The sequence below is a fragment of the Jaculus jaculus genome, chromosome 16 (assembly GCF_020740685.1).
Source record: "Jaculus jaculus isolate mJacJac1 chromosome 16, mJacJac1.mat.Y.cur, whole genome shotgun sequence".
Classification (NCBI taxonomy): domain Eukaryota; kingdom Metazoa; phylum Chordata; class Mammalia; order Rodentia; family Dipodidae; genus Jaculus; species Jaculus jaculus.
Window position 1 is genome coordinate 36,629,797 of NC_059117.1, and position 24,664 is coordinate 36,654,460.

A 24,664-nucleotide genomic window follows, 5' to 3' on the forward strand; every position below is an offset into this window, starting at 1 on the left:
TGATAATAAAACAACAGGGATTAGGCTGCTACTAATTTTGATTACCTTCCTTCTTTAGGCTTGAAACTTTGAATGATCAGGAAATTCTCTGTGTACTTTGGAGGATTTGATTCATTTGCAGAAAGGATCTATATTATGTCTTAATCCAACTTGATTGGCTCTCTTCCTCTTCTGAGTACTTAACTGAGAGCAGAGTGTGAGATACTGTAGAACTAATTGTGTTTTAAGGATTTTCCAATTTTACTATATTCTGGGACATGAGGAAGGCGTTTTTAGTCTGAACTTTCAGCTTCTGGAAAAATATATCTGATGACATGGGACACATTCAGGATAGGATGGTTGTAAATATGAAAAAACATATTCAACCTTTTTATTTTTTTGTTTTTTTGAGGTAGGGTGTTACTGTAGACCAAGCTGACCTGGAATTCACTATGTAATTTCAGGGTGGTCTGGAACTCACAATGATCCTCCTATGTGCTGGGATTAGAGGTGTGCACCAGCAACCCAGTTATTATAACTTTTAAGGTGACTTTTTGATTAAAAGTTAGTTGGAAGGCTAGAAAGATGGCTTTGAGGTTAAGGCATTCACTTACCTGTGAAGCCTGAGAACTCATGTTCAGATCTCTAGGTCCCACTTAGCCAGATGCACAACGATGCAAATGTGCAATGTTGCACATGTGCACAAGGGGGTGCACTTGTCTGGAGTTTGTTCACAGCAGGCTGAAGGTCCTGGCACACACATTCTCTTTGCCTCTTCCTCTCAAAAAATAAAAATAACAATTTTTTTAAGTTAATTGGAATAATATGTAAGATTTCTATATCCTGCATAATCTTTCCAGCAGTAGATAATTTATGCATTCACCCATCCTTCTTTGTGTATATTTTAACCTAATTTATTTTAACTGTGAGAAAATCTAGAGCAAATTAAAAAATATATGCTGCAAATTTTGTCCGTTTTATATAGTTAGTATTAGGATAAACTGTAAGTTAATTCAACAACTGTGAGGATATGTGCTAGGTTCTAAAAGATACATAGAAACACAGAATGATTTACTATAGAAATTGTATTAATTCATAGTGGAGGATTTGTTTTCAGTCTGGCTTAAAAAGCATATGAAAACATTTTTCTTTGTCATAGTCTGATGATCATGATGGATCTGAAATTGAGAAAATAAAACAAGAAATTATACAGCTTCGCAGTAGTGTCTTTCAAGAAATTTATCATGAAAGGGAGGAATATGTAAGTATTTGATTTTTAAAAAAACTTTATGGGGGTATTAAATTTTTTTAAATTAAATTTTACTTAAAAATTGAATTTAATCCAGGCATGGTAGCACATGCCTCTAATCCCAGCACTTGGGAGGCAGAAGTAGGAGGATCACCTTGAGTTCAAGGCTACCCTGAGATTACATAGAGAATTCCAGGTTAGCCTGAGCTATAGTGAAAACCTACCTCAAAAACAAAAACAAATAAAAAATTAATTGAGATAGGATATTATAATCATAAGTCCTATGGGCTTGTTGTACTGTCATACTAATACTTGACCAATGTGAAGTTGCAGATTATTACAAAAGAAAACATTTGTAACTTTCTTACTTAGTGATAATACAATAGTTACAATTTGACTTCTCTTTAGCCCTTTTTTATGTTTGTTTTGTTTTTAGAGTTGAGATTATAGTATACATACTTTTGTTTTAAACACAAGTCAGAAATAACTTCCTCATATACTCTTACATAAACATTATTTTAGTATAATATTGCAATAAAACATTAATTTAGCAGCAAAATTTACTTAAGAATACAATAAAAGTGTCCTGGTATCTTGTTTTAGGATGAAGCTATATCTTTGTCTGCACTGTACTTATAATTTCTGTGTCCTTAGGAAAATCAGCTGGTATATTTTTCTTTTTACTTTTTTTTTTATTAGAGAGAGAGAAAGTGAGAGAATGGGTTGCCAGGGCCTCTAGCCACTGCAAACAAACTCCAGACACATGTGCCAACATGTGAATCTGGTTTACATGGGACCTGGAGAATTGAGCATGGATTCTTAGGCTTTGCAGGCAAGCGCCTTAACTGCTAAGCCATCTCTCCAGCCCAGTGTATTTTTCTTTAAAGAGAAATACTATTTTATTATTATTGTTTTTAAAAAAATATTTATTTAAGACAAAGAGGGGGAGAGAGAGAGAGAGAGAGAGAGAAATGGGCATGCCAGCTCATCTAGCCACTGCAAATGAACTCCAGATGCATGTGCCATGTGCATCTGGCTCACATGGGTCCTGGGGAATTGAACCTGGGTCCTTTGACTTTGTAGGCAAGTGCCTTAATTGCCAAGCTATTCCTCCAGCCTCTTATTGTTGTTTTTCTGAGGTAGAGTCTTATTCTAGCCCAGGCTGACCTGAAATTCACTATGTAGTATCAGGGTGGTCTCAAACTCACACTGATCCTCCTTCCTCAGCCTCCTGAGTGCTGGGATTAAAGGTGTGTGCCATGACACTTGGCAGAATATTGCAATTTATGTCTGAGGAATATTATGAGGAAAAACTTAAAAGAGTACTTTGAAAGTAAAAATTGAAAAAAAAAATTGCTATGTAAATAACAGGCATTTTAAATGTCATGCTTTATTTACCAAATTCATATGACCATATAATATTTTATAAATCTTTGGATAAAATTTGGTAAACATGTAAAAGTTTTACTTAGTAAAAATGTGATGTGTGCCTTTCATTTTTCACTTTTTTCATTTGTTTGAAAGTGACTTATGGGCTGGAGAGATGGCTTTGCAGTTAAGTGCTTGCCTGTGAAGCCTAAGGACCCTGGTTCGAGGCTGGATTCCCTAGGACCCACGTTAGCCAGATGCACAAGGGTGGGGAAGCATCTAGAGTTTGTTTGCCATGGCTAGAAGCCCTGGTGTGCCTATTCTCTCTTTCTCTCTCTGTCTGTCACTCTCAAATAAATAGATAAAAATAAACAAAAACATTTTTAAGTGATTTATGTAGGGCAACATACTTTTAAGATATCTCAAGCTTTCAAACTTTTTATGATTTAAGTAAAATAGGTCACTGTTTTAAAGTATTACTATATTTCTAATATTTTAAGAATGATGGAAGTTTTATTATTAAAATTATATTTTCATACCTGTTCATTTTGATGTGATTGTTTCTTTCTTGGTATTTCTTAAAGTAGAAGTCAAAATTAACAATTATATATTATAATTTATAAAAGGGCATATCCTGGCATATTTTCCCGAAGAGCAACATGTTCCAATTGAATGTACATTGATAGGCAATAAAAATATTTTTAACTTTAGGAGAAGCTGAGTAGCCTGACCCAAAGATGGTTCCCTGAACTGCCTCTGCTCCATCCTGAAATAGAATTACTTAAATATATGGTAAGCTTTGAAGCCCTGTGGACTACTGTGATGCAGAGAATGTAAGCAAGTGACCATGCTGGGTTTATGTGTCCATGTTAATTGTAGTATTCTTTTTATAACAATGCTTCTGATAAGTTGTTATTAAAGTCTCTTCAAGACTATCTCAAACTGTTGAATAGTATACATTTCAATTTTTATATTAATTTCCTTGGTTTCCTTTATTTTGTCTTTTTCTCAGTTTTAGTTAGGATATTGCATCACACTTAATAGTTACTTGTTTTTTTGAAATGAGAAAATTTAGCTCATTTCCAAATTTTAGCTCCTGTTCAACAGGGAGATGAGCATATTAGAAGAGGAGTAGGGCATAATTTTGAGAAACTGGCTTTCAGTGCAGAGTCTATTGCCTGGTAGGGATGAAGAATCAGATGTGGTGCAGTGTTCCACATAGAATTGGTTCCTGGATTCACCTGGAATACAAAAATCTGAGATGTACAAGTTCTTTATCAGTTCAGCATTTGAATGTAGGTCATGTGTAGTTTCCCACAGACGGTTTTGGTTCTTTTTTTTCTTTTGGGTCTTCGAGGTAGGGTCTTGGTGTAGCCCAGGCTGACCTGGAATTCACTATGTAGTCTTAGGTTGGCCTTGAACTCCCTGCAGTCCTCCTCCTTCTTCCTGCCAAATGCTGGGATTAAGGGTGTGCACCACCACGCCTGGCTGGTTCTCGGGTTTTTTTTGAGACAGTGTTGTCTTGTTATGTAACTAAGGCTGTCCTAGAACTCGTGATCCTTCTTCCACAGTCCTCCTGCATTACAGGTGTACAGAACCATGCTCTGCTTTCCCCATATCATAATTAAAAATATATAATTTATTTTTTTGAGACAGAAAAAGTAAGAGGCAATAGAGTAGACACGCCAGGGCCTCCAGCCACCGCAGATGAAGTTCAGATGTATGCACCATCTTGTGCATCTGGCTTTATATGCTTACTGGGGACTCAAACTTGGGTCCTTAGAAACTTTGCAGGCAAGCACCTTAGCCACTGAGTCATCTCTTCAGCCCCCATATCATAATTTAAATTATCTCTAGAATTTTGATAATACCCAGGAAAATACAAATGTTATGTAAGTTAGTTATCATATAATGTTTAGGGAATTCATGACACAGAATCTCTGTACACATCCAGTGCAGGCAATTTTGTTTATTTTTACTTCCCAGCTGCTTGGATCCTTGGGAACAGAATTCATACTTACAGTGAGCCAACTCTGCTTGTTCATTAAGATTGTAATCAAGAGATGACTCAGTGCATAAAGCATGTTTGCTGCACAAGCATGGGCCATGAGTTTGGATCTCTACACTCAAGTAGATGTTGGGTGGGTATGGTGGCCTGTCTAAAGCCCCAACATTTGTGAGGTGGAGATGGGGTCTCTGGGAAATGCTGGCAAGGTAGACTAGCTTAATCATTAGGTTCAAGTGAGAGACCTTGTCTCAGTAAGTAAAATCTGGGGAGTGATTGAGGCATCCTATATCAACCTCTTGCATACACATATGCACACGTGGCCCACACACATACACATACACGTGCATGTACACACATACACACATACAGAGAAAAAGATTGTCATTAAGATAGGGCTGAGAATATAGCTTAGTTGATAGAATGCTTGCTTAACATATATAAGCTCTGAGTTTAGTTCTCAGTACCACATAAACTGGACTTCAGGATACACATCTGTAATTCTGCACTTGTGAGGTAGAGGCAGAAGAATTCTGTGTTGGCCTGAATTACATGAGACTTTGATAATACCTTAAATATAGTATAGAAGGGATGTTTGTATAAATATGTGAGTTTATCCCTATAAATAGGCAAGATTAATTTTTTTTAATTGGGGGTGGCAGTATCGATTTTGAGGCTCCACTTCTAGCACTGCAAAAAAACCCCACACAACAAAAACTATAAACAATCATTATTAAGTATTTCCAGAAAAGATTTAAAAATGGTGTGTGAGTTGTGCATGATAGCTTACTTGTATAATATGAGCACTTGAGAGGCTGAAGTAAGAGGATTTCCATTGCTAGCCTGGGTGCAATGTACTGAGTTCCAGGACATCCTAGAATAAAGTGAGAGAATTTGTCTCAAAAAATCAAACACTGGGCTGGAGGGATGGCTTAGAAGTTTTGGGTGCTAGCCAGCAAACCTAAAGGTCCCAGGTTCAATTCATCAGGACCCAGGTAAGCCAGATGGCACAAGGTAGCGCATGCTTCTGGAGTTTGTAGCAGCTGAAGGCCCTGGCACACCCATTCTCTCCCCCCCCCCTTTCTCTCTCAAATAAAAACAAAAATATTTTTAAAAATACCACTGAAAAACACTTGTATATTTGTTTCTTAACAGCTGTTTAAATCTAGATTAGAGTTTCCAAGTCATATATTATGGTTTTATCTCACTGTATCTCATGTAGTATAGTAAGTCTATATGGCATAATTAATTTTTAAAATATGATAATTTTGTTTATTGTAGATGGCTATAAAAATTTGAATCCTCGGGGGTCTCGTAACTAGTTAGCATGCCAGAGTCTCATTCGTTATTGGAATTAACCAGACAAATCACTCGACTAACTAATGTTCATGGATGCCTTCAATGACTTTTAAGATGTTTACATAATTTTGAAGTGTATGCCCAGAAATCCTTTGTAGGAGTGAGACCCGAGCTCAAAACAAACAAAAAATTTATTTCATAGTAATAGATTTCTTACTACAATTCTTCAACTAGATTTTTATCATTATTTTAATAAACGTGTTTTTTTTTTCAGATAAACAGATTTCCTTGGAATCATGTCTGATTAATCTCAGCCATCTCTATAATGTGTTCTAAAATTATAGTAGTGATTGCATGTATGGTAATCATACCATGGGTGGAAGGAGTTAAAAAAAATCAGAAATTAGAAAAAAAATAAAGCTATGATAATGTTTATTAGTTTTTCCATCTAATGACATTAGTTAACTAAGAGAGTTTTTATTTTTGATTGTCCTACTATAATAACAACTTGTGCCTAGAACTCTGGTGGTCTCCTCACTATGAGCTTGGAACGAGATCTTCTTGATGCTGCACCCATGAAGGAACTCAGCAGCAAGCGTCCTTTGGTATGCTCTGAAGTTAATGGGCAGGCAGTTCTTTTAAAGGTACTTATAAGTTCTGATCTATGAAATATTCAGAAGTAGAAAGGGTGTGGTGGCAAAACTGGCTGCCAGGAAAAGAAAAAATAACCCTTGTTTTCTAAAGTATATTAACGGGCATGAAGATTGTGCTAAAACTTTTTTTTTATCTTTGAAGTTTCTCATTTCCCTACTGTACTGACTTCATTAGAATTTACTTTAATAAATTTAACTTTTAATTTATTATTTTGTCCAATAGCCTTTTAAAATTATTAGTTTTCTTAGGTGTTTATTTGAAAACTCAGCTGTGTTGACAATACAGTCTCTTGTACTGCTGAGTTTTATCTTATGATCTGGAACACGGGTAATGATTATCCGAAGGTCTTTAAATTGATGGTATTTGCTATAGGTGCTACACATTTCAGGATGTGTAGTAAGCTACAGGTAGAATTGTTCTTCCCCCAAATGGAAGCATTCAAAGTATATAGAAACATACTTATAAAATTAAAATATAAAATTAGATGTGATATTACTTACATAAAGTAATTTATTCTGTTTAAGTTGGAGTAACATATAAACAGTGGGATTTTTTTAATGTTGAAATTAACCAGTGGTTCTTATTATTTTTTGGTTCAAGGGCTATTCTGTGGATGTTGATACAGAAGCCAGGGTGATTCAGAGAGCAGCTAGTTATCACAGAGCTTGGAGAGAAGCTAAGGAAGAGTCTGGGTTACTGCCTTTGATGTTCTTATTTCTGTGTAAGGTAAAGGTTTTATGTTCATGTTTTAGAGTAGTAAGTATTCATTCTTTTTGCTATAAAGCAATAGTTACTTTATAGAATCAGTGTATGTTACAAATATGTTGAAGAATTTTTAATTTTTGATTATAGTCTTTGTTTTGCTTCTTAGTCTGATCCCATAGCCTATCTGATGGTCCCATACTATCCTAAGGCAAGCCTGAGTGCAGTTCAAGCCAGTATGCCATTAACTTCAGAAGTGAGTAAAAACACTGTTTCATGGATGTGTTAAATGACAAAATAGCACCATATTTAACACTTGTTATTAATTTAAGTCATATAGCATGTTATGTTGTATGAAATTTTGATAGGTTATTTTATTCCATTGTTTCATCAGCTCTTTGGTGTAGATTATCTAATTAATTATACAGATGAAAAAAAATGAGGTTGAAGCCAAGCATAGTGGTGCACACCTTTAATCCCAGCACTTGGGAGACAGAGGTAAAGGTATCACAGTGAGTTTGAGGCTACCCTGAGAATACATAGTGAATTCCAGGTCAGCCTGGGCTAGAGTGAGACCCTACCTTGAAAAACAAAACAAAACAAAAAAAGAGGTTGAGAGGGGTTAGGGTTGACTTACACTGAGTCCCATAGCCTGAGAGAGAGAGAGTTGGGACTTGAACATTCATTCTAGCTCCAAACCAAAGCTTACAGCTATTCTGCTATGCTGTATATGTAAATTACCTCGTATAATATTTGGTTTTGTAAGTGCTTAAGTGGCAACTTTAATTTTTATCATTGTCAGTTTAGATAATAAATGAGGCCCTTGATTCTTCCTACTTAGAAACACCATTTCATTCTCTTCTTTTGTAGCTGCTTCATGTGGTAGTTATTTATATTCTAAGTTGTATTAGAGATACACGTGTGTGTGAGAGTGTAAGTGATGTGCTGATATGAGTGCACATGCTACTCATGATGGTTATCAGATACATAATTAAGTCTTCTTTTAGCCTTCTTTAATCCTTTCTCTACACTATATTGTTTTTGTATGTATTTTGAGGTAGGGTCTCACTCTAGCACAGGCTGACTTGGAAGTCATTATGTGATCTTAGGGTGGTCTTGAACCCAAGCAATCCTACTACCACTGCCTCTTGTGTGCTGGGATTAAAGGCCTGTACCATCATACCCAGCTGTGCTATATTCTTAGTAAAGGCTTACTTGAAGGAAGCTTCACTCAATTCTGAATAGGCATTCAATAGAGAAATATTCATGTACAAAAATGTCTGTTTTTTCTGTGTACTTAATCTGCAGGAAGCTTTAAAAGTTATGAAAGGCATTGCCCAAGGCCTGCGTACACTGCACAATGCCAACATAGTTCATGGATCACTTCATCAGAACAATGTGTTTGCTTTGAATCGTGAACAAGGAATCGTTGGAGATTTTGACTTCACTAGATCTGAGGTAATATTCATTGGTACTACAAGTAGGTTATAGACTCCATTTAATCTTATTAGGCAGTAGTTCAGTACTTCAACACACAATCTAGTGATTTATTACAGGATTTGTCCTTTTCAGTTAAGGTGTGTTATGTAGTATAAGCAGTTATCTGCTGTCCACTAGGTGGTAAACAAGCACATAGAAAAGTATGTGTATTTAAACATTAACCACAAAACAACCTGATATACAGAGTGACACTGACATTGATTATTCATTTGTTAAAAATATTTATTTGCAAGCATAGAGAAAGAGAGACAGAGAGGGGGGATGCGTGTGCCAAGATCTCCTGCCACTGCAAATTAATTCTAGATGCATGCTTCATTTTGTTCACCTGGCTTTATGTGGGGACTAGGGAATCAAACCCATGCCATTAGGTTTTGCAAGCAAGTACTTTAACCACTGAGCCCTCCTTCCTGCCCTGATCATTCGTTTTATTATCATCAGGATATGTTCAGTTGTTAGGAAAACTCCTTCTGTGGGTGCTTTTCTCTATTTACATAGACTAAACTTACATGTGGCTGTTTTTGATTAATAATGTACATTTTTAGAAATCTGGTAACCTTGGACATTTTTATTTAGTTTAAGTCTTTGTACAACTGTGGTGGCTATTAATTTGCTGCCATATTACCTCCAAATAGGTACTTTGTAGAGATAACAAAAGTCTAGACAATTAATAAGAGCTTGTGATTTTTTCGGTAGATTAGGTTATTTCAGAATATATATGAGCATGACAGCTGTTTCTTCTTTGATGTAATTGACAAAACCTAATATAGACATATTTTACATGCTAAATTGAAAAATGGATATAATGTAAAATAACTAATTTCATAGTATTGTCATTCATAATAACCAAAAAGTATATGATAAACCTAGGTCTGGGCTTGGTGGCACATACTTGTTATGAAAACACTCAGGAAGCGGAGGCAATAATTACCATTAGAAAACTAGCAGCTGAGTTGAGATATAATTCACATAATCATATGTGTACAATTCAGTACATTTTATTCATAAAACTGCCTTGATTACCAGCCATTATTTACCTCTAGAACATTTTTTAATGTTTCCTCTATTTTTCTTTAAAAATTTTTATTTTTTTGACAACTTCCATAATAATAGAAAAAAACCCATGGTGGTTCCTTCCCTACCCCCACTTTCCCCTTTGAAATTTCACTTTCCATCATATCCCCTTCTCCCTCAGTCAGTGTCTCTTTTACTTTGATATCATGATCTTTTCCTCCTATTATGATGGTCTTGTGTACATAGTGCCAGGCACTGTGAGGTCATGGATATCCAGGCCATTTTGTGTCTGGAGGAGCATGTTGTATGGAGTCCTACTCTTCCTTTGGTTCTTACATTCTTTCCGCCACCTCTTCTGCAATGGACCCTGAGTCTTAGAAGATGTGATAGAGGGTCATATTTCAGTGCTGAGAACTCCAATATCACTTCTTCTCAGCACCATGGTGCTTTCTGAGTCATCCCAAAGTTACTGCCATCTGAAAAGAAAAGGTTCTCTACCAAAAGTGAGAGTAGCATTAATATATAGGTTTGAACTTTAAGAGAAGTGCTTATTGGGCAGTTGGTGAGCATAGTATATACATATAGCCAGACACCAGATACCTGTAGGGCTCATAGCTACCCCTTTTATAGGTTTTCTGTATCAGGGATGTATTACCTCCCATGGAGTGGGCCTCCAGTCCAATTAGAGAGCAGTTGTTTTCCCCATAACAGACATACCACTATTGTACCCATTGACTCGTTTGGACTGGCTGGCCAAATTTAAGGCTTGCAGTGTCCACTGTTGTTTATCTACAATGGGGATTTCTCTCTCTGCCATTAAACTGCATGCAGCATAGCTTTTTCTAGCTTTCTGACAGGTGGTCTACATGGAGGAGGTTTTCAGCTCAGCTCCAGCAGGATTTCTCCATGACCTTGCAGCCCAAGTATGTGGAGTCTTCAGCAATAAGGTCTTACCATCTATTCCTGGTGAGAAACCAAGAGCCTCAGCAATGGCTTGTAATGTTTTGGGGATATCAATGACCTCCCCAGCCAACAACTCACTGGAAGGTATCCCATTCTTGGCATTGACAATTTTCTAGTAACAATCTATGGCTTCTGGGTGTTCCATTGTCCAAGAAAGTAGGTTTCCATGTGACTTATTTATATCCTCTTGGATTTTGATTAGCCTTCTATCCACCTTTCCTTTACTCAATCTCTTCCCTTGACCTCATTTAGGTCTTTCCACCCCATTGATATGTTCTTCTACTTACATATATACAATACCATCCTATTAAGTCCCCCCTCATTCCCTTTCTGTTCCCTTTATATCCCCTTTCTAGCTTACTGGCCTCTACTACCAAGCTCTATTCCAACTCACATACAAGTCCAAATATTTGTAGTTAGGATCCACACATGAAAGAGAACATGTGACGTTTAGCTTTCTGGGCCTCACTAAGTATAATCCTTTCCAGATCCATACATTTTCCTGCAAATTTCATTTTTCTTTGCTGCTGAGTCCAATTGTGTAAATGTGCCACATCTTCATTCTCCACTGATCAGCTGAGGAACTTCTAGGCTGGTTCCATTGCCTAGGTTTGTGAATACAGTGGCAATAAACGTGACCGAGAAGGTATCTCTAAGGTAGTGAGATGAATCCTTAGGATATATGCCTGGGAATGGTATAGCTGGGCCATATGGTAAATGTGTCTCAGGAACCTCCACGCTGACTTCCACAATGACTGGACCAGATTGCATTCCCACCAACAGTGTAGAAGGGTTCTTCTTTCAGCACCCTCACCAGCATTTATTGTCATTTGTTTTCATGATGGTAGCCAATTCTGACAGGAGTGAGATGGAATCTTAGTGTAGTTTTAATCTGCATTTCCCTGATGACTAGGGGTATAGAACATTCTTTTTGATGTTTATATTCCATCTGTATCTGTATTTATTCTTTTGAGTGCTATCTACTTAGTTCCATACCCACTTTTTAATTGAGTTGATTACTTTTTTGAGTACACACACACACACACACACAGTTTTAAAAGATATTTTATTGATTTGAGAGAGAAAGAGGCAGAGAGGGAGAGAATGGGCGCTCCAGGGCCTCCAACCACTGCAAAGGATCTCCAGATGCATGTGCCCCCTTGTTCATCTGGCTTATGTGGGTCCTGGACAGTTGAACTGAGATCCTTTGGTTTTGCAGGCAGATGCCTTAGCCACTACGCCATCTTTCCAGCCTAGTTCTTTGTATGTTTTGGATATTAATCCTCTGACAGATGTATAGCTGATAAAGAATTTTTCCCATTCTTTAGGTTGCCTCTTTGCTCTATTACACAGTGTCCTTTCCCATACAATAGCTTTGTAATTTCATGAGGTCCCATTGGTTGATTTGTGGTTTTATTTCCTGAGCAACTGGGGTTATATTCAGAAAGTCTTTGCCAAGACCAATATGTTGAATGGTTTTCCCTTTTTCCTCTAGCAGTTTGAGTTTTGGGTTTGATATTAAGGTCTTTGATCCACTTGGACTTAATTATTGTACATGGAGGGAAATAAGGGTGTATTTTCATCCTTCTACTGATATATATCTAGTTTTCCCAGCACCATTTGCTGAAGAAGCTATTTTTTTCTCCAATGTGTATGTTGGGCATTTTTGTCAAAGATCAGGTGGCTATAGCTACCTGGACTTACATGTGGGTCCTCTCTTCTGTTCCATTGATCTACAAGTCTGCTTTTGTGCCAGTATCATGCTGTTTTTGTTACTATGGCTCTGTAGTATAGGTTAAAATCAGGCATGGTGGTATCACCAGCTTATTTTTGTTGTTCAAAATTGTTTTAGATATTCAAGTTTTTTTGTGCTTCCAAATGGATTTTGGGATTGTTTTTCTTATTTCTGTGAAGAATGCCATTGAACTTTTGGTGGGGATTGCATTAAATTTGTAGATTGTTTTTTGGTAAGATTGCCATTTTCACAATACTGATTCTTCTGATCCAAGAACAAAGGATGTCTTCCATTTCCTAGTGTCTTCTGCAATTTCTTGCTTGTTTTAAAGTTGTTTTTTTTTTTTTTTTTTTTAATAGAGAGTTAGGTTATTCCAAGGTGGGTTTTTTTTTTTTTTTATGCACTTGTGAGTAGGAGTGATTCTCTGATTTCATCCTCTGTGTCTTTGCTGTTAGCATATAGGAAGACTACTGATTTCTGTGTGTTTATTTTATATCCTGCTACATGGCTATAGGTATTTATCAGTTCTAACAGCTGTTAGTCTTTAGGTCCTTTATATATAGAATTATGTCATCTGCAGATAACAACTTGATTTCTTCCTTTCTAGTTTGTATCCCTTTTATGTATGTCTCTTGCCTTATTGCTATGTTTAAGACTTCCAGTACTATGTTAAATAAAAGTTGAGACTGTGGACACCCTTGTCTTGTTCCTCATCTTAGTGGAAAAGCTTCACATTTATGTTGACTGTAGGTTTGTCACAAATATCTTTTATTATGTTGAGATATGTTCCTTCTCTTCTCATTCTCTGTAGGACTTTTATTATGAAGGGCCGTTGAATTTTTGTCAAGTGCTTTTTCTGCATCTAATGAGATGATCATGTGATTTTGTCCTCAGTCCATTTATATAATGTACATTTACTGATTAGCGTATGTTAAACCATTCCTGCATCCTTGGGGTAAAGTCTACTTGGTTGGGGTGAATGATCTTTCTGATATTTTGTATTGTTTGCCAATTTTTTGTTGAGAATTTTTATATTTTTGTTCATGAGGGAGATTGGTTTGTAATTTTTTTTGTTCTGTCTTTTTCTGGTCTTGGTATCAGGGTGATGCTGGCTTCGTAGAAGGAGTTTGGTAGGATTCCTTCCTTTTCTATTTTATGGAGAAGTTCTAGAAGCAGTGGTGTTAGTTCTTCCATGAAGGTCTGGTAAAATTCACCAGTGACTTCTCCTAAGCCTGTCAGTTGTGAGATTGTTTTTTATAAGTGCTTAGACATCCATATTTGTTATGGGTCTATGTAAGTGGTTAATCTCATCTTGATTTAATTTAGGTAGGTCATATAAATCAAGGAAATGATCCATTTCTTAGAGATTTTCAAACTTAGTATGGTAAATGTGCTTATAGTTTGTCCCTGTGATTTTTTGAATTTCTCTGGTTTTGGGGTAGTGATGCCTTTTTCATCTCTCTTTTGGTCACATTTGCTAAGGGTTTATCAAGCTTGTTTATTCTTTCAAAGAACCAACTCTTTTTTTCATTGATTCTTTGGATTTTTTTTTTTTGTATCTGTTTCATTAATTACTGCCCCAACCTTTATTATTTCTTCCCATCTACTGATTTTTGGATTGCCTCGTTCTTCTCTTTCCAAGGCCTTAAGATGAAGCATTAAGTTGTTTATGTGCAACCTTTCTAATTTTTTAATATAGGCACTTAAAGCTATGAATTTCTCTCTAAGGACTGCCTTCATTTTGTCCCAGTGGTTTTAGTATGTTGTGTTCTCATTATTTCATTCTATGAATTTTAAAAATTTCCTTTTTGATTTCTTCATTGACCCATTCATCATTTAGTAATGTATTGTTTAGTTTCCATGATTTTGTATATGCTCTATACCTTTTCTGGCTATTGATTTGTAGTTTGATCCCATTGTGGTCAGATAGAGTGTAAGAGATTATTTCCCTTTCTCTTATTTGTTAAGATTTGCTTTGTGTTCTAATATATGGTCTGTTTTAGAGAATGTTCCCTGTGCTGCTGGAAAGAATGTATATTCTGCAGCATTTGGATGAAATGTCCTGTAGTTTTATTTTATTTGTTATTTCCATTTGTTCTATGACCTTATTTAATCCAGAGGCATCTCTGTTAAATGTTTTGTCAGGATGACCTGTGAGTTGATGAGAGTGGGGTGTTGAAGTCACCCACTATAACTGTGTTTGGTGTTATCTGTGGCTTTAGTTCTAGTAGTGTTTGTTTGATGAAACTGGGAGCCCCCATGTTAGGTGCATATATGTTTAGGATTGTAATGTCCTTCTGTTGGAGTGTTCTTTAATAAATATAAAGTGATGTTTCTTATCTTTCCTAACTAATACTGGTCTGAAGTCTACCCTATCATATATTAGGATAGTGACCCCTGCTTTTTTTCTAGGTCCATTTGCTTCAAACACTGTTTTTCCAACCTTTCACCTTAAGATAGTATCCATCCTTTATAGAAAGGTGAGTTTCTTGGAGGCATCAAATTGAAGGATCCTTCTTTTTAACACAGTTTGCAAGCCCATGTCTTTTGGTTGTGTCATTGAGGCCGTTGATACTAAGAGTTATTATTGAAAGGTGTGTATTTATTTTTGCCATATTCCTTGTTTTGTAATTCTTCCAGTTTTACCTTTGCTTTCTTGTATTAACTACTATGTGAGTATGGTTTGTTTTTTCCAGATTCCTTATATGTGTGCTGTCCTTCCTCTTCAGCATGGAGGATCCTCTCAAGTAATTTCTGTAGAGCTGGTTTTCTCTTCAAACTTTGTTTAGCCTGCTTTTGTTGTGGAATGTCCTTATTGCTCTGTCTATTTGAATGGATAGCTTTGCAGGATAAAGTAACATTGGTTGATAGTTGTTATCTTTCAGAACTTGGAAAACATCATCCTAAACCCTTCTGGCTTTTAAAGTTTGTGTTGAGTAATCTGTTGTAATCCTGATGGGCTTGCCTTTGTATGTGACTTGATTTTTCTCTCTATAACTGCTTTCAATATTTTGTGTTTGGTTTGTATGTTTGGTAGTTTAATTTAATTATAATACGGCGAGGAGAGATTCTTTCCAGGTTTTGTCTGTTTGGTGTTCTAAAGGCTTCCTGTATCTGCGCTGGCATCTCTTTCTCAATTTGGGGGAAATTTTCTTGTATGATTTTGTTGAAAACACCTACTTTGGAGTGAACTACTACTTCTCCTATGCCCTGAATTTTTATGTTTGATCTTTATGTAAATGTCCCCAATACTTGAAATTCCCATTCATACCTTCCTGTTAGTTTGTCTTTTTTCTTATTGGACTGTATTAGATCTGCCACCCAGTATTCTAGTTTAGATATTCTGTTCTCTCCTTCCTTCATTCTACTGGTGAGATTTTCTATAGAGTGTTTTTTTTTTAATTTATTTTATTAGTTTTCTTTTCAGTAAATACAGGCAGTTTGGTACCATTGTTTAGGCTCATCTGTGATCTACCCCCTCCCATTGGACCTTCCTTGTTGATGTAAATGGGTCGTGCATTGTGGAGTTAGCCCCCAGTTATTGGTATGATAAATGTCTTTGCATATCATGACCCAATATGTGACTCTGACATTCTTTCCGCCCCCTCTTCTGCAAAATTTCCCTGAGCCATGTTGGGTAAATAAATAAAAGTGACCAAAATCCTTTTAAGCCTAAAAATAAAATGGCAAATCTGACCTCCTTCAAATGTAGCATATAATTTATCCTGACATGGAAGGTGTACTTGGCACTTCGATGCAAGCCTATATACCAGGTTTATTTGGCAGGTACTGACCTGGTATAATCCCAGGCACTTTTGCGATGGCTTTGGTCTCAGTTATGTATGCTCCGTGTCTCCTTGGGTCCCTCCTTACTTCTCTGTGGGCTCATTTAGACTGGCTGGGTCACTGGGTCTTTGCTGTCAATTGCCTGTGCCAGGTGTTGTGTAGGTGAGTTCCCTTCCCCAGGTTTCTGGTGCTTGCCGGCGCTTGTGCCAGTGGGGGGAGGGGAGGCTATGTATGGTGGCAGAAGTTCTCCTGCTGGTCCTAGTGATCCTCTTCCTCACAAACCGCTCTGCTGGTCCTTGCTGTCCTCCCCTTCACGTGTCTTGAGTTTGTGAGGAGGCTGCTATGAATGGAAAATCCCCTCTCCTGGCTTTTCCTGCTGCTTAGGCTGAGCCTGGTGCTGCTGCTGCTGGAGTCATTTCTGCCTCTTGTGGTCCCTAGTCATTCTGGATCTCTCCTACTTCTCAGCTGTGGTTTATAATTTTTTGTTTTCTTTTTTTAGTTTTCATGAATTCTCTTCCTTTATTGCAGTAACCTCTGTACAAAGCAGCAACTGTAATCAGCAGTGTTAAAACATCAGAAAAGCGTTTGTTTGACATTTATAGTACAGTATTATCAAAATAGTACAGCTTCAAACTTTGTAGATGATCATCCACCAGAGCTCAAATCTTTAAATTATTTCCAAAGTCTTAAAAAAACATGTAATGTTGAAAAGAAATATACAAAGAATGTGAAAGGAAACCTAAATTACAAAGCTAACTATGCAACAAATAGATATTTGATTTAATTAACTGTTACTGATCAACCCAACACCAATATCCTCTATGAACTCACCAAATTCTTTATCTATGAAACAATGAACTCAATTACCATTGCAGAATTAGTTCCATGTTATTACAATGATTAGGACTAAAGTAATTTGGCATTGGAATCATCAAAATTCAGCAAAAATGAAGTAGAAATAGCTTCAATACTAGTTAGCATTTCTAAGAATTGCTGAGTTTGTGTTTTAGAGTATTATAACCTTGAAAAAAAATTTATCCTTGTGTCTAGTGTTAAGTGTAAGTGATGGATTTTTGTTTTATTTTATTTTTGTTTTATTTTTTTTTTATTTTTACTTATTTGAGAGCTAGAGAGAGAGAGAGAGAGAGAGAGAGAGAGAGAGGCAGAGGCAGAGAACAAGAGAGAGAATGGGCACACCAGGGCCTCCAGCCACTGCAAACAAACTCCAGATGCATGCGCCCCCTTGTGCATCTGGCTAATGTGGGTCCTGGGGAATTGAGCCTTGAAACCAGGGTCCTTAGGCTTCACAGGCAAGCGCTTAACCGCTAAGCCATCTCTCCAGCCCAGTAATGGATTTTTAAAACTGAAAAGCTTCTTACAATTATTTCAGACAAATTACCCTCCTCATATTTAATATTATTTTTAAATATTAAAATATATTAATATTTAAATATTTTTATATACATAGATTTGATGTATGACATTTTGTTCCTATAGCCCACAATGATGTTTTCTTGAATGGAAAAACTAAAAACCTTAAAAAAAATAAACAATTGTATATGTGCACATCTCAGGATAGCAGCACTCACTCCATACCCTGTTACCCACTTAAAAACTTCACACACACTATTGTTTACTGAGCATGACATTTCTGTCTCCCCACCTTAAATGTTCTGAAGCCTGCAATAAATGGAATGATGCTGTATGTAGCAAAATCTTTTACAAAATCAGTTACTCCATTTTCTTAAAATTCTGAATTAAAATGATCTCTAACCTCAATGAATTTAGTAACATGTATGCAGCAAACAGTACTGCTTCACTAAAAATAATTGTATCCAGTTTGATTAAGATGCATGAAAACCTGTATACATTCTCTGCCACTGAAACTTATTCAATGAGTCTACTGTACTGTATTTTACATGAAGTACTCTAATTTTCTAACTGGATAACTTAGGAAGTTATACGGTGCCCCTGAATTCGTCCTTGTTGTCCATGGAAACTGTAATTTATTGATGTAATTTGGAATATTTTATTACAACAAAATATTTAGTCTAATGAATCCTAATCACTTTAAAATACAGAACTACACCAACATAATTTGTAATACATATACACATATGCACCTGTGTTTGAATATACATACACACATGCAGACATGTAGACAAATCCCTTGAAATGTTTTTAGGAAATCCTTCCTTGAGAACTTCACATTTGTAATTGTTTATAAAGCTTCCAGGAGCAGTCCTTACATACTGGCAGTATTTACACACTGTCAATACTGTTTAGTAGACTGATGTCAAAACCGACTTTTCAAACATACAAACTGGCAGTTTTTCTTAACACAGAAGTTTTAAGTTATTAAGAACGGATTTAAATTCAATGTTCAGAATAATCTGCTCAAACCTAAGTGCATTAAGACTAAGTGTATTTGATAATTGAGTGAATTAATCCTGAAAACATTTCACTAAGAAACCAGTGGTTTACTTAACCATTTGGTGAAACGTTTCAATGATTTGTAAAGGATGGGATAGTAGAGTGAAATCCCATGTAGTGTTTATTGAAATAGTCTGTCAAATGACATTGTTTTGTCTAAATTTCTTGCAAAAAATATGACAACATTTCTTAAAAGTCCCTCAAATTTGAGGGAAATTCTAAATTAGAACAAAATCTCTTTAACTATGATTTTGAGATTTTTTTTTTTCAAAATATGACTGATTTTTCACCATGGCATGGCATACAGAAGTACTGAGTAATTTCTTATACACCTTCACCTTTAAGTAGAAGAGTGTATTTTGCTGTTTTTTTTTCTTTTCTTTTTCTCTCCTAGGCTGCTCTGGCGTAGTTCCCACACCTCTGTCTTAACCAGAAGTCCCAACTCTAGAACATTTTTATCGGTCCTCAAAAGTAGCCCTCCGCTGACTTGTTGTCACTGTCCATTTTCTCCTTGTATTCAGGCCTTGAAACCAATAATATGCTTTCTGATTTTGGATTTACCTATTTTGGACTTTTCATGTAACTGAAATCATATATAATCTGTTGTGAGTTATGTATGCTTCTTAGCATGACATGTTCTAAGTTCATATTTTAGAATGCATTGAGATACCACTTTTTATGGTCAAATATATGTGTGAATGATATTTTGTTTATTCATTCATAAAAGGATGGTTATTTGTGTTAATACACACATAGACACCAAAATGTTTTTAAGTATGTGATGTGTGAGTGTGGGCATGTGTGTAACATGGTACATGTATGGTCAGAAGACAACTTTTGCGAGTTTGGTCCCCATCTTCCACCTTGTCTGAGGCAGGGTCTCTCATTTGTGTTCACCTCTCCATTTACCAGGCTATCTAGTCTGTGAGCTTTTGATAAATTCTTCTATCTCTGCCCTAACCTTGCAGTCTGCTGGAATTACAGAGCCCACTCATGGCTTCAAGCATTTCTGTGAGGTCTGGGGATCAAATGGGAGTACTGAGGCTTGTGCGTTTTATCCACAGATCCATTTCCTCAGCCCTGTACTTTTTATTCTTGAGATAGAATTGTATTATGTAGCCCATGCTGTCGTTGAAACTTCTTTTGTAGCTCAGGCTGTTCTTGAACTCCTAGGAATTCTCCTATCCTAGCCTTCTTCGTGCTGGTGTTGCAAGTGTGTGCCACTAAATCCAGCAATGGATTTCTATTTTTTTAAGTTATTATGGGTAATATTGCTGTGAACATTAGTGTACAAGTTTTTCATTTCTTTTGGGAATGGAATTACTAAGTCTTGTAGTGGCTCTGATTCCTTTCCTTTCCTTTTCCTTTTCCTTTTCCTTTTCCTTTTCCTTTTCCTTTTCCTTTCCTTTCCTTTCCTTTCCTTTCCTTTCCTTTCCCTTTCTCTCTCTCTTTCTGAAATATGTATTTTTATCATATCAGTTTATCTGAGAATTATGAAAATAGAAGAAGGGACTAGGGTGATGGTCCAGTGGTTAAAGGCACTTGCTTGCAAAGCATGCTGGCTTGGGCTAGTTCCCTAGTGCCCTTGAAGAGCCAGATGCAAGAAGTGTTACATGCATCTAGAGTTCCTTTGCAGTGGCAAGAGACCCTGGCTACTCAAACATACACACAAAGATAAATAAATAACACAATTTAAAAAAGCGAACATAAGAAAATAACTAACTTAGGAATTTTACGCTCAATTTTTAGGGATCCTTGGAAGTTAGTTTACTTTGGAGCATCATCAGTACAGTTGTAGATATGGTAACTTTCCCCCCTTTTATACTTATTTGTCATCTGATATTATTTCCTAGAGTATTATTAAAATTTTATTGATTTATTTGAGAGAGAGAGAGAGAGAGAGAGAGAGAATGAATGAATGTGCATGTGTGTACCAGGGTTTCCAGCCCCCACAGATAGACTCTAAAATGCATGTACCACCTTGTGCATCTGGCTTACATGGGTCCTGGGGACTCCAACCTAGGTCCTTTGGCTTTGCCCGCAAGTGCCTTAACTGGTAAGCCATCTCTCAAGGCCCCAGATTATTATTTTAATCTTCAGTTAAAATGATTTACTTTGTGTAGTCTGTAATTAAGATGATTGATTTCAAATTTCATACTGCATAGGAAGCAACTGGGAATCATGTCTAATTGTAAATTATCTTTCACCACATTTTGGGGTGAAGATTGTGCATTATTTATTTTATCTATTTGACAGCGTGAAAGAGGGAGATGGGGAGAATGAGCACACCAGAGTCTTCAGTCACTGTAAACAAACTCCATTCACATGTGCTACATTGTGCATCTGGCTTACATGAGTCCTGGGGAATTGAACCTGGGTCCTTTGGCTTCATAGGCAAATGCCTTAACTGCTAAGCCATTTCTCCAGCCCAGATTCTGTATTACTAACAAGTTCTCAGTTAATGCCTTAGTTGCTGGATTCTAGAGTATACTTAGAGAAGCTGGGATAAAAATAGTAGGTGGAAAATCTAATTTAGTGTTATGTGCTGAACATTTTGCTAATTGCTGTTATATTTACAATAACTATAATGTAGGTATTCCCACTTCATAAATTAATTGAGGCTTACAGATATTAAAACCCAAGGCTACACAGTGTATCAGTTTCTTTCTCATTGCTCTAAACAAATACCTGGTCAGAAGCCTCTTATGGAAGGTGAGTTTATTTTGGCTTACAAATCCAGAGGTTGTATACAGTCCATCATGGTATAGAAAGCTTGGCGGGAGTGGGGTGCTGGTTGTCATATTTCAGGTCAGTTAGGAAGCAGAGGGTGAATGTGATGTGGGGTTGAGCTGTAATACCTCGGTGCCCACTCCTAGTGACCCACTTCCTCCAGGAAAGTGCTACCTCTTAAAGGTTCCCCATCATTTCCAAACAATGCCACCAGCTGGGGACCAGGTATTCAAACATAAGAGCTCATGGGGTGAATCTTACTTTCAAACCACCACACATAGCAAATAAATGTGCAACCAATGTTTGTCTGAATTTAGGTGGGCATGCTGTGTCACTGACCATCCTTTGACCTGCTAGAAAATGGACATGAAGGAAAGTACTTAATAGAAATTTAGTATTGTAGAAAAACTTACTTAGAATGTTCAGAATTGGAAAATATACTACTGCTTACCCTTGTGAATTTATTAAAACAGAGCAGTACCAATAATGAAAGAATTAGTTTTCAGTTCAAGCCTATGTTTCAGTGTAATAAAAGTGCAATTTATAAGAGTAGAAATTGGGAAATATTTGAGAGCAAGATAAGAAATATTTCAAATGACATTTTAATTAAATGCAGACTTCACACAAAACTGCCTCAACTATTTTGTGTCTAAAATACATTTTTTTTTTTAGAGTCAGCGAGCCTCAGTGAACATGATGGTTGGTGGCTTGAATTTGATATCACCTGAATTAAAAATTGGAAAACCTCCATCTCCAAGTTCAGACTTGTATGCTTATGGCTGCCTTTTATTGTGGGTATGTATTTTTAATCTTCAGTCATTTACATATATTTCAGAATATAAAACGATGCTTATAGTGCTTCTTCTTAATTATTGTTCTGGATAAAGTGTAGTGGTATACTTTTTAAAATATATTTTTTTAGTTTTATCATAAACTTGATATCTTTCTCACTACCTGTTATGTACTTTGTTATTTGGCATGGTTATTTATTGTAGGTATTATGTTGTCTTAAGACTGATAAAGATGGTTTTGTTCTATATTAATATGAAAGAAGTTTGTGGGTATGAAAAACAATGCTAACTGTGCCCTAAGTAAATATTGTTACCTCCAGTGTAAACCAGTGGATATTTCTTACCCATGGCTTATGACTTTGAGTGATTGAGTATCAAAAGAGAAGGATATCTGTTCTTCTAATCAGCATTATAATAGAAGTTGTAGCCCAGGGAACATATATATATATTTGCTTTTATAAAAAAGTTTTATTGATAGCCTCTGTACATATAGATAATATACTATGATTATAATCCCTTCCCTTTTTCCTTACATTCCTTCTTCAGTGAATCCCTTCTTTCCAACTAGTCTCTCTCCTATTATTTGATGTCATCGTTTTCCCCTCTTCTATTATGCATGTCTTGTGTAGGTAATAGCATCAGCCACTAAGCTTATGAATATCATGACTGATTGATATCTGGAAGTCAGTATTGCAAAGCACCCCTTTCCTTCCTTTGGCTATAATACATTTTTTTTAAACCATGTCTTCCACAATAGTCCCTGGGCCTTGGAGTGTTAGTGCTGAACACTGCACTTTATCATTTTGGTGAGTTTGTCTTCTCATTAGTCTTCACCATCTGAAAAGAGAAGCTTCTCTAACCAAAAATGAGAGTAACATTTATTTATGGGCATAAAATAAGTATTTAGTGGGCAGTTTGGTGGGCATAATATACCCATTTAGCTAGACAACCGTAGTAGTTTACCCCATAGGGCTTATGACCTCCCCAAGTTTTCAGTACCAGTCATGACTTTGCTCCCAAGAAATGTGCCTCAAATCCAGTCAAGGAGCAGTTGTCTTCCCCCATAACAGACATGTCAGTATTAGATCTGGTAGGCAGCCAAGAGCCTTAGCAGTAGTCGAATGACCAACAACTCACTGGAAGGTATTGCACTCGTGACACTGAAATTTACAAACATACATTATCTTTTCTTTCCCTCCCTCCCTCCTTCCCTTCCTTCTTCCCTTCCTTCTTCCCTTCTTTCTAGAACTACCTCCCTCCCTTCCTCCCTCTCTCTCTCTAAAAAAGTTTTTTTTGTTTATTTTTTATTTGTTTATTTGAGAGTGACAGAGAGAGAGGGGCGAGGGAGGCAGGCAGAGAATGAGAGAGAGAGTGGGTGCACCAGGGCTTCCAGCCACTGCAAACGAACTCCAGACACGTGTACCCCCTTGGGCATCTGGCTAATGTGGGTCCTGGGGAATTGAGCTTTGAATCGGGGTCCTTAGGCTTCATAGGCAAGCACTTAACCGCTAAGCCATCTCTCCAGCCCTCTCTCTCTCAATCTCTCTCTGTCTCTCTTTGCTTTTTCTGGGTAGGGTTATGCTCTAGCCCAGGCTGACATGAAATTCACTATGTACTCCCAGGTTTGCCTCAAACTCTCAGCAATCTTATTACCTTTGCCTCCTGAGTTGAGTGCTGGGATTAAAGGCATGCACCACCACACCTGGCTACAAACCTTTCCTATAAAGGGACAGCTGGTAACTATTTTTGGGCTCTGTGCATAATATAGTATATGTGTTGCAAGGACTGGACTGAATTCTATTGCTGCAGCATAAAAGCAGCCATATACATATATAAATGAATGACTATAACTCTGTTTCAATAGCAGTTTATAGGTATTAAAATTTGAATTTTATGTTTTTGTCAAGTATACTTAAATAGTATTTCTTTAATTTTCTTTTAAATGTTTGAAAACACAAAGACCATCCTTGAATTGTAGAGTTCATAAAAATTAAGTAGTGCCATTAATATATGGTACAGAGACGATAGTTTGCTTATTTCTGGTCTATCCAGTACAAATGGACAAAAAGAAATAAAAGTCAAACAGTGTAAAAGTGAAGAAATAAAGCTGACTTTATTTGTAGGTGACATGGTTAATTATGTAGAATATTTTTAATACATATATTTGCTTATTTGAGAGAGGGGTTAGTAGAATGGGCATCTCCGAACCTCTTGAGGCTGCAAAAAAAAAAAAAAAAAAATTCCAGATGTATGTACCATGTTGTGTATCTGGCTTTGTGTTGGTGCTGGGACCAACATAAACCTCAATTGGCAGGCTTTGCAAGCAAGTGCCTTTATCCCCTGAGCCATCTCCCCAGACCTGTGGACAGTGTTTTTAGGAATGTACATTAAAAACTACTAGAACTAGTGTGCATTAGCAAAGTAGCTGTTTTAATTTCATTATAATTATGTTTTATATA

The 24,664-nt window shown here is 36.5% G+C and overlaps 1 protein-coding gene across 1 annotated transcript in view; it reads left to right on the top strand.

Annotated features, from left to right (window-relative positions):
* The window catches only part of Stk31 (serine/threonine kinase 31), a 107,111-nt gene that overhangs the window by 67,758 nt on the left and 14,689 nt on the right, over positions 1-24,664 (top strand). Inside the window, exons 16-22 of the mRNA XM_045135938.1 lie at positions 1,139-1,240; positions 3,308-3,388; positions 6,419-6,544; positions 7,155-7,280; positions 7,426-7,512; positions 8,565-8,714; positions 22,087-22,209. Of these exons, the coding sequence (XP_044991873.1) occupies positions 1,139-1,240; positions 3,308-3,388; positions 6,419-6,544; positions 7,155-7,280; positions 7,426-7,512; positions 8,565-8,714; positions 22,087-22,209 (795 nt within the window). The remainder of the gene's footprint in view (positions 1-1,138; positions 1,241-3,307; positions 3,389-6,418; positions 6,545-7,154; positions 7,281-7,425; positions 7,513-8,564; positions 8,715-22,086; positions 22,210-24,664) is intronic.